This window comes from Pan troglodytes, chromosome 4 (genome assembly GCF_028858775.2).
Source record: "Pan troglodytes isolate AG18354 chromosome 4, NHGRI_mPanTro3-v2.0_pri, whole genome shotgun sequence".
NCBI classification, from domain to species: domain Eukaryota; kingdom Metazoa; phylum Chordata; class Mammalia; order Primates; family Hominidae; genus Pan; species Pan troglodytes.
The window spans coordinates 118,214,146-118,229,865 of NC_072402.2; the positions used below are offsets into that span (position 1 = coordinate 118,214,146).

General features: G+C 38.5%; 1 protein-coding gene across 9 annotated transcripts in view; it reads left to right on the forward strand.

Annotated features, from left to right (window-relative positions):
* The window catches only part of PRR16 (proline rich 16), a 388,847-nt gene that overhangs the window by 54,112 nt on the left and 319,015 nt on the right, over positions 1-15,720 (forward strand). For 2 of the 9 annotated variants that reach the window (XR_010156987.1, XM_001152633.6), the window contains exon 1: positions 3,767-4,152. The exons of 4 other annotated variants lie outside the window; for them this stretch is intronic. Coding sequence is in view for 1 of the 5 variants with exons in the window: in XM_001152633.6 (XP_001152633.2) it covers positions 3,994-4,152 (159 nt within the window). In the remaining 4 variants the exon portion in view is untranslated. Of the gene's footprint in view, positions 1-3,766; positions 4,153-5,121; positions 5,208-15,720 lie in introns of those variants that run through there. 3 more of the 9 variants (XM_016953675.3, XM_009449550.4, XM_024356706.3) reach the window with 2 other exon arrangements.

The following is a 15,720-nucleotide window of genomic DNA, read 5'->3' on the forward strand; positions in this document are numbered from 1 at the left end:
TCTAGATGCTCTTTAAAACTTATAACAAACAGAAATTTAACTAGATTATTTTTAAGGCTTATTCCAGGTAAAAAGAAACTTAAAGTTTTTATTTTAATCTCTCAAATTGGTGGTTTTCAAAGTGTGGTCCCCTACCAGCATCCTAGAAATTTGTTAAAATACACATTTTAGACCTCATCCTAGACATACTGAACTACAAACCTTGGGGCAGGGAGTATAGCAATCTTTTTTTTTAAGAAGTTCTGATGGGTACTAGGCTTTCTCAACCACTGCCTGGACATATACAATATGTTTAATAGTAAATATATGTATGGAAAACATTTCTAATTTTTCATAGCTATATCACTGATATGGTTAGGCTTAGTGTCTCCACCCAAATCTCATCTTGATTTGTAATCCCCATAATTCCCATGCGTCAAAGAAGAGACCAGGTGGAGGTAATTGAATCATGGGGGCAGTTTCCCCCATGCTGTTCTCATGACAGTGAGTGAGTCCTCATGAGATCTAATGGTTTTATAAGGGGCTTTTCCCCCTTCACTCCGCACTTCTCCTTCCTGCTACCTTGTGAAGAAGGTGCCTTGCTTCCCCTTCACCTTCCCCCATGATTGTAAGATTCCTAAGGCCTCCCCAGGTATGCTGAACTGTGAGACAAAATATTTTGAGAATATTCTTATGCTTTTTGTGAATTTAAAATTATGTCAGTGTCACAGAGTTTTTTCCTGTGGGTTAATTACTAGGGATCAACTGCAGTGGATTACACATACACACACACACACACACACACACATGCATGCACATGAGAATACTGATAAAGGCTTGTAACTGAAGAAACAAAAACTAGATGATCTCCTGTAATTATCCAATTCTTCCTGTTACAAAACTCAGAAAATGATGAATAGAGAGACAGGGAGAATGAAATCCTGGGTTTGCAATCACGTCTATAAATGAGTAAGACCCTCCTTTATTTAGAAATGTATTATCCTGTCTAAGTTTATAAGTAATGTGGTTTGGGTGTGTACATTTGCAGCTAGCACTAGTACATTAACGAACTTACAGAAAGATTTACCAGAAATTTTATTAGGTGTCACTTTTGCTGTTTGGTCTCTATAACTGGAGTCTAAAACATCCTATATACTGATCTCTGAGAGAGTCTAGGATTACCCAAAGGAATGAAAGATTTTTCCATAGGGTAATACAAAAATAGGAAGTAAATACACTTGATTTATATTCATGGGCCCTTTTTATTCTGTCTTCTTCTCCTCAATATTTATAATTCCCTTTATAAAAGTTTCTTCTTTAGACATATTTTATGGAGATTTGCTTTAAGTGATCCTTAATGACTAGAAGATAGGGACAGACACCACTGCTGCAATCCTACCAGCTTTCTCAGTTTGGGCCTGGAAGCCAATTTTAACTTTTCCCTATTCAGTTAACTCTATATTGTATAAAGACATAGATAGATAGATGATAGTCATTATTTCAGAGTGAATTGTGATATGGGTGTGGGTGGTGTGTTTCTAAGCAATAATTATGATTTGATTTTAAGTCAGAATTATTTGTTTCAGTAGCAGCAGTGGATATCAGAGTATCAGAAGAGAACAGTTTTTTTTTGTTTTGTTTTTGTGACGGAATCTCGCTCTGTCACCCAGACTGGAGTGCAGTGGCACCATCTCAGCTCACTGCAAGCTCCACCTCCCGGGTTCAAGCAATTCTCTGCCTCAGCCTCCTGAGTAGCTGGGATTACAGGCTCCTGCCACCATGCCCAGCTAATTTTTGTATTTTTAATAGAGATGGGGTTTTGCCATCTTGGCCAGGGTGGTCTTGAACTCCTGACCTTGTGATCCACCCATCTCGGCCTCCCAGAGTGCTGGGATTACAGGCATGAGCCACTGTGCCTAGCCTGTTTTTTGTTGTTGTTGTTTTTTTTTAATCTTTAGTGAATGAGATTCAGAGTAGCATGGACATCTTCTTATATTGTGAGAGGATTATTTTGTCACTGTGAAGGAAAACACAATTTCCTTTCCTCCTTTCCAATATCCTTGTCTAAAGTCACTTAACTTTGAGTTTGGCGGCTTTCTTACACACTTGCCTACTATTAAGAGTCAAAAATAATTCCAATCTAGAAGAATAGTACTTTCCCTTTTCCCCTACCATTAGCTTTTGCTAGTTTTGACAATTTTGGGGAGTCTGTAAACCTGATATAATTATTTTAATGTTGTATTTTTTTATAAAATAAAGAATTTGAGGAGAAAAAGGATGTTTTAAAAATCTAATTCTCCCTACCTCAGAGAACTCAAGCATATTACTTATTTCACACTTCTAATCATTTCTTCTCTTTTTCTTTTCTCCAGTTTGCATGCTGCAGACTTGTTCTTATAATCTCTTCTTAAGTCTTTCCAGCAGCATCTGCTTTTCACCTTTCCTCATTTCTTCCCCTGATTTTTCAATGCAGTTTTCAATGGTTTTCTTTTGACACCACTTTGAAATTTCAATTTTTTCTTCTGTTCTCTTTCTTCCTCTATATTCCACATATGACTTCCAAAGGTTTTCTAAAGATGAATTGTCCAGGATTAAGAGAGTGATTGATTAAGAGCCTACAGAACTGGGAAGAGGAGAGCTGCCAAGCTTTTCTTTATGTGTAGCACAGTGGAGCTACCCAGAGTGTGAGAAGCAAGAAACAGAGAGCCTTGCTAAGGCACGACGAAAAGGGGAAGCCTATTAAAAGAATGATCTGGAGGAGTGTGCAGTGAAGAAAATAAAGTAGAGCCAGCCTGCTGGGGTCAGTAGCTAATAGCCCATGGGTTTACAACTAAGGAAGTTAAAATTCTAGCTAATGAGAATTGTAGACACCTACTGAGAGTGAACCGAAGGCTTCCTATTAACTTCCCTTCTTGGGTCTTTTTGACAGAACAGTCAGAAAGTTGTTTCCTATTTGTTTAGTAGCAAAAGAGTTGAAATGGAGGTTTAAAAAATGATGAAAGAGAAGTTGGAGGCAATCTCTTACTCAGCTCCTTCACGAGGTCCAAATACGATGTCTCCCCCACTCCACTCAAAATGTAAATCAGCATAGGTCACAAAAAGAGGAAGGACAGTTAAAAAAAAAAAAAAAAAGAGTTGGGCCAGATAAGACATACAGCCAAGATGACTGAGACAATCAGAGAGGATTTGGGGTGTGGGGACTTCAAATTAATAAATCCGGTATTAGCTTTGTGGAATTAGCAGGATTAGGGTAACTCTTTCAAGAACACTGGTTGAATTTCATGGTTTCAATAGATGACCATTAGCTGTTATATGCACCCCCCCCCCTTTTTTTCTTGCAGAAGTTAAGAAGTCTGTTTAACTTGCAGGTCACCAAGAGATTGATTAAAGGCCTCTGGACATCATTTGGGTTTGGATAAATCTGTAGGGCCACTTTACAGACTGTCTCCAACTCCTGATCCCACTGTGGTTCTTTCTGAATTGATCCAGGTCCCTGCTAGCAAGTGAAGCAGAAAGAATCCAGGCTAGTTGTGAGATGACATACAGCAAGCAGGCTGAGATGATGGGGACATTTCAGAACCAAGAGGAGGGGGCGGGCAGGACACGGACTTGTCTCCCCCACCTTGATGCCAAGGTGGCGTCTGGGTGATATCTCGAAGGGCAACGTCGAGGGGACTGCAAGCGTCAACCCCGGCGCGGCGGCACGGCGCCCCTCTCCGCGGGCGGGGAGCGAGCGCGTGTGCGCGAGAGCGCCGGGCGGCGGCGGGAGGAGGCGCAGGCGCGCTGCTCGCCCGTCTGCAGCCCCGAGCCGAGCGCCGCGTCTCGGGAGTTGATGGCAGCACCACTGTGCGGCCGCCCGGCCGAGCGCGGAGCGCAGCCACTCGCCGCTGCCCAGGGAGCGCCCAAGATGTGGGGGGACCGGGGCGGCAGCGGCCGTAGCAGCGCCAGGGACGGGGGCACGCAGCAGCCTCCGCTCGCCCGCCTGTCCTGACCTGCCTCGCTTGCCCCCAAAGAATGTCAGCCAAGTCCAAGGGGAACCCCTCCTCGTCCTGTCCAGCCGAGGGACCGCCGGCAGCCTCCAAAACCAAGGTGAAGGAACAGATCAAGATCATCGTGGAGGATCTGGAATTAGTCCTGGGCGACCTGAAGGACGTGGCCAAGGAACTTAAGGAGGTGAGAGGCGCAGGGGTGGGGAGGGAGTTCGGCACCCTTCGACCCCTCCGGGGTCCCCTTTCCGATTTTCAGCAGGGACAGCCAGATTTCCAAACTCCTGGGAAACTACAGAAAAGGCGCCTGCAGACGGACTTTCTTTGCTCCTGGAGTCCTGAGAGGAGTTGTTGTTGCACTTTTTAATTTTTTTTTTTAATCAGGAAGAAATCAACTAGTGTTTTAATCGATGGACCTGGGCTGGTGGGAGGGATGAACGCACGCGTGTCTCTGAATCTGTGTGTGTGACGACGGGGGAGAGGGTTAGCTGGGGGTGTGTCGGCAGAGGAAGTCGTGAGCAGCCCGGCCGGAGCGTGCAAGATGCTCCTCTCCTGCCCTCTTGCTTCCCCAGAGTCCTTTGGCAAGTCCGCTGCCTATCTGGCAGCCTCCCCAAGTCAGGGCTGAAGAGGGGCCGGGTTCTGCCCCCAGGGAGGGCAGCCTGGAGGAAGCTTGGCTCAGACTACCCTCCCTGTCTCCCGAGCCTCGCTGCAGGGAAGGCGACCCGGGCTGCTGGCAGCCTTGGGGCTAAGGAGGCGGTCTGGGACTTTCTCACTTTCTCAATTTCTGAAGCATCCCCTGCTCTCCTCCGAACGTCGTTACCAGTAACTCTGGGCCTTCCCGCCACCCTACCTCTGCTTCCTTCCTTCCACCCTGTCGCCACTTGGCACTGAACCCGAGAAGCAGGACGCGCAGGAGAGTGTATGTGTGGCCGGGGTCTTGCCATTGGCGTCCTGGCTCTCTGCAGCTGGGACTGCTTCGGTTCTTCCCCGCTTTTCCTATCCCACTTCTGTTCAGCCCTACTCCCGCCCGCCCCTAGCCCCAGGTGATCCAGATGGAAAGAAGCAGAGAAGGTGTCAGGGCTGAGGCTGCGTAACTCAGGCGGCGGCTCCGGGCGGGGGCGGGGGCCGGGCTGGGAGGGGTGGGGTCTCCCGAGCCAGGCTGGCTGCCGGCGGCGTCGCGGAGCTGGTGGCAGAGTCCCAGCGCGCCGCTCACTACTGAATGGGGTCCTGGTGCGGTTCTCGGTGAGGGAGTCCGCAGCTCCGCTGCGTGAGAGCTAAGACTAGAACTTCGAAGGTGGTGGTGGCTGCAGCGGGAAAAGGGGTGGGGCGTAGTCTAGGTCCAAAATTGTAATCCTGTTTCTGAAGCCAAGGGGGAGGAGACTGAGGGTTGTTTGGATGACTGGCCTCTAGAGATTAACCTCCTGTATTCAATTTCCAAACCAAATTTCAAGAGCCCCCTCGTCTTCCTCCCCTTCCCCCGTTACCTCTATGAACTGAACTCTGCATTTGTTACCTAATACAAGTCTGTTAAAATGGGCCATTCGTCACCAGGGTTAAGTTTGCCAATGGTAAATGTCGTTCCTGTAGGTTACTCCACAGACAGAACATAATTAGTACTGAGGTCCTGAGAGTGGCTGTTAGTATACATAGATTCAGGGATAAAACTTGTTCGTGTTTTCAGGGTTTCTCTAGGATTATTGCTTCACAACTGGTTGACAGATGGTGGGGGTTATGCATTGAAATTCAATTCTAAAAATGCTGTCCCTTTCTTTGTTATTCTTTTATATGACATCTTTGGTAGACTGTGTTTTCATCTGAAACATGGCGTTTAAAAAAATGAAATTGGGCATGTTCCTTTCGGCAGAATTGTGCTTAATAGTTGGTGAGGTTTCCATGGGCGATGTGGAAAACCTACAGCGGCACAGAAACGTATTTACTGTTTTCATGAGGCTGAGACTAAAAGAAAGGTAGTTAAACAGAATTCTGCATCTGTGAGCCATACTTCCTTATGTTTTAATGTCAGTCCACTCACTTTTTTTGCACAGAATAAATGACAAGAAACTGCACATGGTCCTGGTTTTGCTTTGCATCATTATTTATGGACATTTAGAGATTAAGTAGTGAAATCTTCAACCTCCCTGTGGTTATTGGTTAGAATCACAAAAATGTAAGTCAGGAAATCTGTTGATACCACTTTCTGTGTCTTCATTACTGAAGATTTTTTAAGGTTAAAAAAAAGGTTGTTTATAAGAGGAATAAAAAGCAGAGATAATGTACAACCCAGTAGATGAAACTATCTGACAGATCTAGAGATACAATTTTGACTCAACATTTTGGAAGATTTGTTTGTCTTAAGGATCTGTTTGAGTAAAAATCTCACCATGAAACTGAAATTTATGACATAAATAATGTGATGTGATTGTTAATTACTTTTGTGTGGGTATCATCATCCTAGATTTGCACAAGAAAATGTACCTACAATGGCCAAATCCCAAAACATCGGCTATTCATAGAATATGAATGAAAATATTTTGAGAACAAAGTATTTGTAGGGTATGTTTAACCTATGACATCTTGCAGTTGTCCAGCGTGTATCTTTTTAGGATAATCCTGCATATGTGAGTGAACATGTCTTTGGTATAGTTTTGGATAAAGAAATAACAAAACTTTGTACATTACAAAGCTTGTTGGTTGCTGTACATGAATGTTGCTATTCATCATATTCAGTATTCTGGCAGTTTAAAATTAGTACGTGTTAAATATAAACTGCTATATTTAGAATTCTAATTCCTTTATTGGCAATGCTATGCTTTTAGACCATAATATATTTTAATATAAATTATCGGCGAGCTCTTCTTAACTTGCAACAGAAATTAAAAATAAAAAAGTAGTTATGACTATATCACTGTGTCATTCATCATATAGTATTTATTTTTTCTTTCTGCTTTTAAAAAATATCTAGTTAAAATGCAATCTTCTTTAATTCTGTTCTTTGTTTTTGTGTAATTTATGCACCAACAATATTAAACTTTGGTTTGAGGTTACTCTGAAATTGCTTTTCTTCGTAGAAGTTTTCTGGGCTTAAGTCATCTGAAAACTCAGTAGGATAGAATCAAACATAATAGTAATTGCTTGAAACACTTTAATAAGTAGTGACAAAACTCTAGTCTGCTCAGCAAGAAGAGTTGTTATTTTGGGTATCTGTTTTATGATTATTTAGTTATAATTACTTAATCAGTTATAATTGGATTATATATTAGAAGCAGAGGAACAGGCTTTCTAGAAAGTCAAAGGGCAGCCTTATTCTACTCTCAGAATTTAGTAAAATCTCAAGTAATTTGACTTTTCAGAAATAATATGGGTCCTTTGGTTTTCTATGATATTAATATATTGGAAAAGCCTTAAATATAATTCAGTATACTTATTGAGCACCTACCATGTTCAAAGTACTATAACACCTTTTAAATTGCTACCAAGATGAATAAGGCATAGTTTCTGGTCTCAGTGAGCTCCAAAGGTTAGTTAGGGATATATTTATCCTGTCTTCCAACATCAGCGGTATAAAAAGACATTGTGGCCTTTAGTGGCCACTCTCACTGCAGGCTTGGGGAAATCGAGAATTGAGAATGAGAGTGAGTATATGTTGATTTATAAAATGATGCGTGCTGCATACTTAGTAGTATGGCAAGTCTTTGATGAAGAAATAAGCTTAAAAACATGAAAATATATGAATTTTAAGAAATTTACAGTTGACTTAGATTGTCATGGTTAACATAAATGGATCAATACCATATACAGGAGATTACATATTCAAATGTTGTAACTAAATACTGAAGATTTCCATGAAAGCTAAGTCTTTTGGAGAAATGGAGAGTTAAAAAGGAAGATTTTGAATTCTTCTTTTTCTTAATGTAAATAGGGTTTTAAGAGGTAGTCACAGGTAAAAGGAAATAGGTTTGGACTACAAGAGTAATCCATGTTGCATTTTTCTACACATTGAAAAAAAAGAAGAAAATAGAGTTTTAGTGATAAAATTAACCATAACTGGTAGAGTAGGTGTGAGTGATACTTTTTCACTAAGAAATGTAGAAACAAAGCAATTGCTTTTTAAAATAGTTCTCAAATAATCTAATGCCTTTGAGTAGCAATATGCCTGTTCTTTTATGAAGATCTCACTGGTAAACTATTTTGCATTAAATGCTGGTATTAATATGGGATCACATATCTTATTGGTCAGAGTGACACTGGAATCTGTAATAATCAGCCTTTTATCTGGAAACAAAATTAATTGCAGCTTTAGCTGGATTCTCTTTTAGTTTAGACTTGTTATTACCTTGAGCTTTTCTTGTAGTGTTTATTTTTATGATTTCAAGTAACAAGGCTACTATATGAGTTGAAAAACATATGTAAATAATTTCTTGAGAGGCTTTCTGAATAGACATGACTCTAACAGAGAAATTAAAATAAAGTTGTTTTGTTGTTGCCTTAGAATCACTCAGTGACTGGATCTCCATTGGTGAGAAGTATGTCAGCATTGTTGCCATGGACTGGAAAGCACCCATAATTTGTCTTATAATGGCATAAACTGAAATAAATTTAAGTTGAATTTTGAAAAATTTGAACCCCATAGGAAACAGTCTGATTTGAACTGATGAAAACAGAATTAACAATTATCTGAAAAATATTTTCACTTTTAAATGTTCCCTCTTTTAATGTCTTAACCACTTGATGTTCTATAGTTTATTGTCTGGAAATTCCTACCGAGTATTTTTTGGTTAATGAGCCCATGCATAGAAAATTCGTTACAAGAAAAAATTATAGAGAATAATCTCGGAACTATTTTCTTTTTGTTTGAGACAGTATCTTGCCCTGTCACTTAGGTTGTAGTGCAGTGTTAGAGATCTTGGCTCACTGCAGCCTCCATCTCTTAGGTTGAAGGAGTCTTACCACCTCAGCCTTCTGAGTAGCTGGGACTAGAGGCATGCGCCGCCATGCCTGGCTAATTTTTAATTTTTTTTTTTTTTTGATAGAGATGGTGTCTTGCCATATTCCCCAGGCTGATCTTGAACACCTGTCTTCAAGTCATCCTCCTGCTTAGGCCTCCCAAAGTGGTAGAATTATAGGTATGAGCCACCATGTCTGGCTTGAAGTATTTTCCAAGTTCTAAAGTTGTGTATAAATAGAATTTAGTAGTTCTTTAAATTGTAGCAATAGTCATACTTTTACTACTTTATACCACAGTCTACCTCCCCAAACTATGGTATATTTACCAAATGCTCAAATGCTCTGAAATTTTTCTTTACTTAGGCATGATGGCCTAGCATGTTACCAAAAATAATTTTGAGAACATAGAGGTAGCCAATAATCATCCATCACTGTCTATTTCCAATGAATTAAAACATTCAACACTTAGAGAATTAGCTGATAAGAAATTCAAGCAGCCTTAAAGTAATAGATAGTGTGTTTCAGGCAACAGTGAAGTAATAGATAATAAAGCCAGTGTAATAGGTTTCATTATTACCTGGATTATGTTATTTTCATCCTTGCTTCTCTGAGGATCTTAGGTACTTAAATCTAAATGTAGGAAAAAAGATAGAAATGCAAGTTTGAGCAAAACATATTTTCCCAAACTATAGAACTTTTCTTCTGTAGAGATAGTTCTTGAAAAATTTCAGGGGCAATTTTAGAGATTTAGAGTAATAAAATTCCAGTAGGTCACTGATTCAACTCTGATTGAAATATACATAACTGACATCAAGCTGCAAATACAAAGTTAACAAACAACAAAGGGCGCTATTAAAAAAATCAAATTTATTTTTTCTGATGTTAGGAGCAGTACATGAATATTATAGAAAGTTTGCAAATATCTAAAGAAATATAAAGGAGAAAACAAAAATTATCTTTAGTACCACATAAAAATAAATATACTAAACATTTTGTTATATTTTCTTTTAGTCTTTTTGTATGCATATTTTAACATAGATGAAGTTATACAAAGTTATAAATTATAAGCAATGACATTTTCTACTTTCTTGAATGATATAGATCGTAACTATTACACAGATTTGCTATAAGTTACTTCATACTTCCCTTAATATTGGGTATTCTATTTATTTCCAGCTTTTCACGGTTATTAAACATCACTAGAAAGAGCAGTTTTGGCAATATGAATATCTAACAGAGGTCTTACTCTCTGCCAGGTACTCTTCTCAGCGCATTTATTTATATTAAATTATCTAATTCTCAAAACAGGTAGATGAGGAAGTTACTGATATTGCCCATTTTACACATAAGAAATCTGAGGTCCGAGATAGTAAGTCATTTGCCCAACTCACTTGACTTGTAAGTGGAGAAGTGAAGCTTCATTGCCAGGTAGCTTGGTGTCAAAGAACAGCATTAACCGCCAAGCTCTTTCACGTTTCCTTTTTTTTTTTTTTTTTAACATTTTCTTAGAAGTCAAGGATCTAAAAGCTTTAAAATTCTCAATTCATATCGCCAAACTGTCTTCCAGGGAGTTTTCACAAATTTTTGCTTGCAGCAGCAGCGTATGTATGGACACTGTTTCTTAAATTGGGAGTGAAGCTAATAAACCATGTCATTATTTCATTAAGGCTTGCTGTGTAGTTTATTATCTTCATGGTAACAGTCATTATTTTTGTAGGTTGCAGAAAACAGTATTGAGACAAAATTAATAGTGAGTAAATTAGACCTTGCAATTTAAAATTTGCAAATAAAGATGTGCTGTGATTAATTACCTTTAACTTATTCAACAAAAATGTAGATAAGAATATTACATAGATTTTTAATATTCTGGCTGAGAAAATAAAGGAACAACTAATATGGAAGCTCGTTGATACTTAGCATTGTATATAATTGTTTCAAAGAATACAAATAATTTGGAATATATTATTCTCTTTTGTTGCTATCAAATTACCTTAGAAGAGAGGCACTATCCTTAAGTTTTCTGAGATGTTTGAGGTTTGACAGTTCTCTTGCTTTCTGCTATGACTGATGAATTAGAGAATCTTGTTGAATTCTTTACTAGGAACAACATTATTGAACTGGCTAATGATGTCATATGTATATATTATAATTCGATTTCTTGTATTAACTTTAGTGCTATCGATTATAAACCACCTCCTCTCTCCCACATATAAGGGTTATAAGAAATGGCCTTATTCTAAAATTGTTTGTTTTCTTTTCCAGTATGTAATGAATAGAAATGTTTTTATTGTATTAAAAGTTAGTTCATTAGGATAATTACTCTGAATTAAATTTCCCATAGGAACTGGGAACCCAAAGTCAGCAGTAATTCATCTTTAAACAAGAACCAGAAAGTAGCATTAACTGAAATGAGAAAATAAAGACATATCTAATATCCAAATCAAAGTAGACTCACAAGGTAGTCTGTCAACTCAGGACAAATGTTGTCTTGCTTATATGGGATAAGCTATTTATTTATTTAGAATGGAAAGACATGAGGATTCCAAAGAATTTAAGCTCCCAGACCCCACTTTCAGGCAAGAAATATTAACACTGTTAGGACTGAATTTATATTCATCATCTTTGTTTTCTCTCTTTCTACTTTGCAAATGCTGCTTCAGATTGGTGTTTGAGATAAATGTTTACTTGTAGAATAATTGAAGTTAGGCAAATTACATACTTATGCTCAATGAGACAGTTATCATGATGTTTGGGACACTATAAATAGATTTTCAACTACAGATAGCATATGTTATCCTTGTCTGGAAAAAGAAAATTTGATGATTTCTGACAGGTTCTTTTTGTAGTACCACACAAATGTTAACAGATACATTGGTGTGCATTTTCCCCTTTCATAATATCACCTTATCTCAAGATTTCAAACTGTGTGTTTATATGAGAGAAAAATACTGGGTTAAACAATATCAGTCAAATCAATTGCCTTCTAGCATCAGTGGTTCTTAATAGTCTCCCTTCCCCCATATCACAAACCCCTTTGAAAAAAGGGAAAAAAGTTGGGATTATTTCTTCTGGAACAAAAGCTTACACAAACGTGGTTCCTGCACATGTTCAGGGAATCTTGGGTGGGTGGGAATGACTCAGGTAAAGAGACAAAACAAGTGGTTGATTGCCATTTTATTTTTTAGAAATTTTAGCTAATTGTTTGAGGTTTGGCTCCATAATTTTCAGAATTAAAAGTCCTGGCTCTACAAAAAGAAAAAAAAGAAATACTGATGGCTGTGGTTTGATGTTTTTTATGTAGGGGAAAAAAATGAGTGGCATATCAACAGTTTATTTCTCTTAGAATGTGATGTCAGTGGGAAAATAGGTGGTATATTTATAATTCACTACTTTGCAAAAGCTGTAGAATGCTTGTGTGTCTGAAAGTTAACTCTTTCATTTTGTCGTTTCTTATGATGTGTGCCGTAGTATATCAGTAAATAGATGGACAAAAGGTTTTCAGAACTCATTGTAAATTAAGCATATTCTCTTCTTAAAACTGATTCCAGATCAGCATTTTTCTTTGTTTTATTTTTTTCTTATGTCACATTAACATGAATTATGAAAGACATATTGAATTCTTGATATGTGTAAGTCACTGTGCTGAAGAAAGTAAAAGATGCATATATGAATAAGCTTAGTGATCTGCCCTTGAAGTAACTATTTTCTGTTTACTTTTGATGACAGTGATAACACTGTAGGCTATTATGAATTGACATAACTTTGTAATTTTAAAGCCCAAATATCAGAGGTATATTTATGTTTATTCAATTATATACAGAATGAAGTATAAATTTGATTGCCTCTTTATTGCATAGCTCAATGTTTTTGATAAATATTTGGGGTTATCTTTTGTTTTAAAGAATAGGAGAATTTTTAGTCTGTGTTGCTCAGTAAGGTGGCATAGTATAGAAGGGTGAGAGCACAAACTCTGAAGCCAGTCTGCTTGTTTTCAAATTGCTCTGCTGTGCAATATTGAGCACATTATTTAATTTCTCTCTGTTTTCATTTTCTCCATAGTGTGGCGATAGTGACAATGTTATGTGCAGTACAGGTTGGTTATGAAGATTAAATGAGTTCTTTGTAGAACGTTTAGAATGGTTCCTATGCATAAAGCAAGCATTGTTTGTGTATCTGTCATTAGTGTTATTATATGAATTTGAGCCCCTTTATTCATTTATTCAACAAGTAGTGTTTAACACCTACTGTACACCAGGCACCGTTCTAGTTTCTAGGGATACAGTGGGGAACAAAACAGACAAAATTCCTTCATGGAGTTTACATAGTGGATGGGGAGGGTAGGGAGAAGATAGCTCAGTAAAATAAACACTAGTTTACATCAAATATTGGAAGGTGATTGATCTTATGAAGTAATAGAAGATTATAATGGGATGAATAGTGATGAGGAGGAAGTGCAATTTTAAATAGGATTGTTCAGAATAAGCCTTACTGAGAAAGTGGCATGGTGGCATTGGGGGAAATGCTTGAAGGTGAAGGAGCAAGCAGTAAGGAAATCTAGGGGAGCATTTTCCCAAGTAGGGAATAGCAGCCCAAGGGCCTTATAGTGGACAAGTTTCCCATGCATTTGCAGCAGAACAAGGGCCCAGGGTGGCAGGAGTGGAGGAGCAGGGCAAGAGTAGCAGTGATAAGGTCAGATAGATATGGGGGACATGTCTAAGGATTTTGATTCTTCCTTAGAGTAAAATGGGACTTCTGAGCAGGGAGGTGACTAAATCTGCTATACTTCCATCTTTTTACCTTTAATCACTGGCTCAGGGTTTCTCAAACTCTGCACTATTGACATATTGAGTGGATAATTCTTTGTTGGGGGGATTGTCCTGTGCATTGTAGGATGGTTGGCAGCATCTACAACTAGATGCCAGTAGCAACCAAAATGTTAATGTGACAATGGAAAATGTTTCTAGATGATGCCACATGTCCTCTTCCTACTTTGCAATAGTAGAACTAGGAACCCAAAGGACTACTTTGAGAACTACTGCTCTTGCTCTTCCATCTTATTCCATATTACTTAATATTGTTTTTGCTATCTACCTTTTTCTTTCTTTATGCTTATCCATCAAACATTCAGACTTCATGTCTCTTTTGTGTCTTGTATTTGCTATCTTTTTTTAAAAAAAAAAAACCATCATCTGTATTTTTCTTTACATTTACCTCATTCTTTTTCCCTTAATTCAACCTACTTTAAAAATATGCCTTCCAATTTCCATCCACCACTTCCATTGTTTTGCTTTCCATTTTGTTTTCACAATGAAATAAAAGTTAAATTGATATTTTTTAAGGGATTTGGGTAAATATGTGTATTTTAGGATTTGGGAGAAAAAAAGGAGAAACTCAGAAAGAATGAAGGGAGCAGTTGAGGCTGAGCTGCTTGTCTTCTTGCCAGTTAGTTTGTGAGTGAGGTCAGAGGCAACCTTGACTAGTGGAAGGACTTTTGTCTCATCCATCAATTAGTCTTATGCTGCTTCTGCCATTTTCATTTCTGTAGACAGAAGAGAATTTAGAATGGTTTCACTGCTGTCTAGTAGGGGACAAATTATAGATGATGATGATGACGATGATGATGATACAGATGACTGACAACTGTTAACTTCTCACTGTGTGCCAGGGACTTTTGTGAGTTAACTCACTTAATCCTCATAGCCACCCTTTGAGGTACCTATAATTATTCTATAGATGAAGAAGCACAGACAGAGAGGTTAATTAAGAGCAAGTCTTGGAGTTGAACTCCTGATATTTCCCCCTTTAAGCCGAAGTCCATGACCTGCTTCCCGATTCCTGGCAGCCACACAGTTGCTCTGCTATTTTTCAGTCTTCTAACTTCAACATAGTTACTTTTTACTCTTTTTCATCCTCCACCTTCTTTAAATCACGTCTCTTTTTCCTTTCTTGTTTTTCTCCTTTCTCCTCTACTTTCTGTCTTACTTTTTTTCTTCTGTTTTTCTGCCTTTTGCTTCCTTATCCTCTTCTTTGAAATCCATATCTTATTTACTAAATTTTTTTTGACACTTTGAGAGGCAGAGGCAGGAGGATTGCTTGAGGCCAGGAGTTCAAGACCAGCTTGGGCAACAGAGCAAGACCCTGTTTCTATAAGAAATGAAAAATAAGCTGGGTGCTGTGGTATGTGCCTATAGTCCCAGCCACTCTGGAGCCTGAGCTGGGAGGATCGCTTGAGCCCAGGAGTTCAAGGTTCCACTGAACTGTAACCATGCTACTGCATTCAAGCCTGGGTGACAGAAAAAGACTCTGCCTCAAAAAATAAAAATAAACCCAGAAAAATATTTCTTTTATTGCCTACTATATGCAGGGTACTGGGCTAGTCCATATAGATAAAATAGTCAGCAAAACATATGTAGCCCCTGCCGTCTTGGAACTTATATTTTAGTAGAGAGACATTATTCAAATAATAATATAAATAATATTTATGGAAGAGTATTAAGGGTTATAAAAGAAAAGTACATGATGCAACAAGAGCACAAAATCATTGATAAGTCTTGTTGATTCTTGCTGAGAAGAGGATTTTGATTAGCTGCTTTCTTTCCCACTGCCATCTCTCTAATCCCTATGCTGTTAATTTCATAGATGGCGTTTTAATAGCCCTAGAGCTAATTTATCTGCCTTTTGTTCTCCTCTGCCAGTTCATTCTCTAAACACTGCCAGATTAATCTAATGTACTGCTTTCTTTGGGCCAGTCCCCTGCTTAAAAGATCATCCACTATCTCCTATTACTTAAAATGTCAAATGACCAAACCCA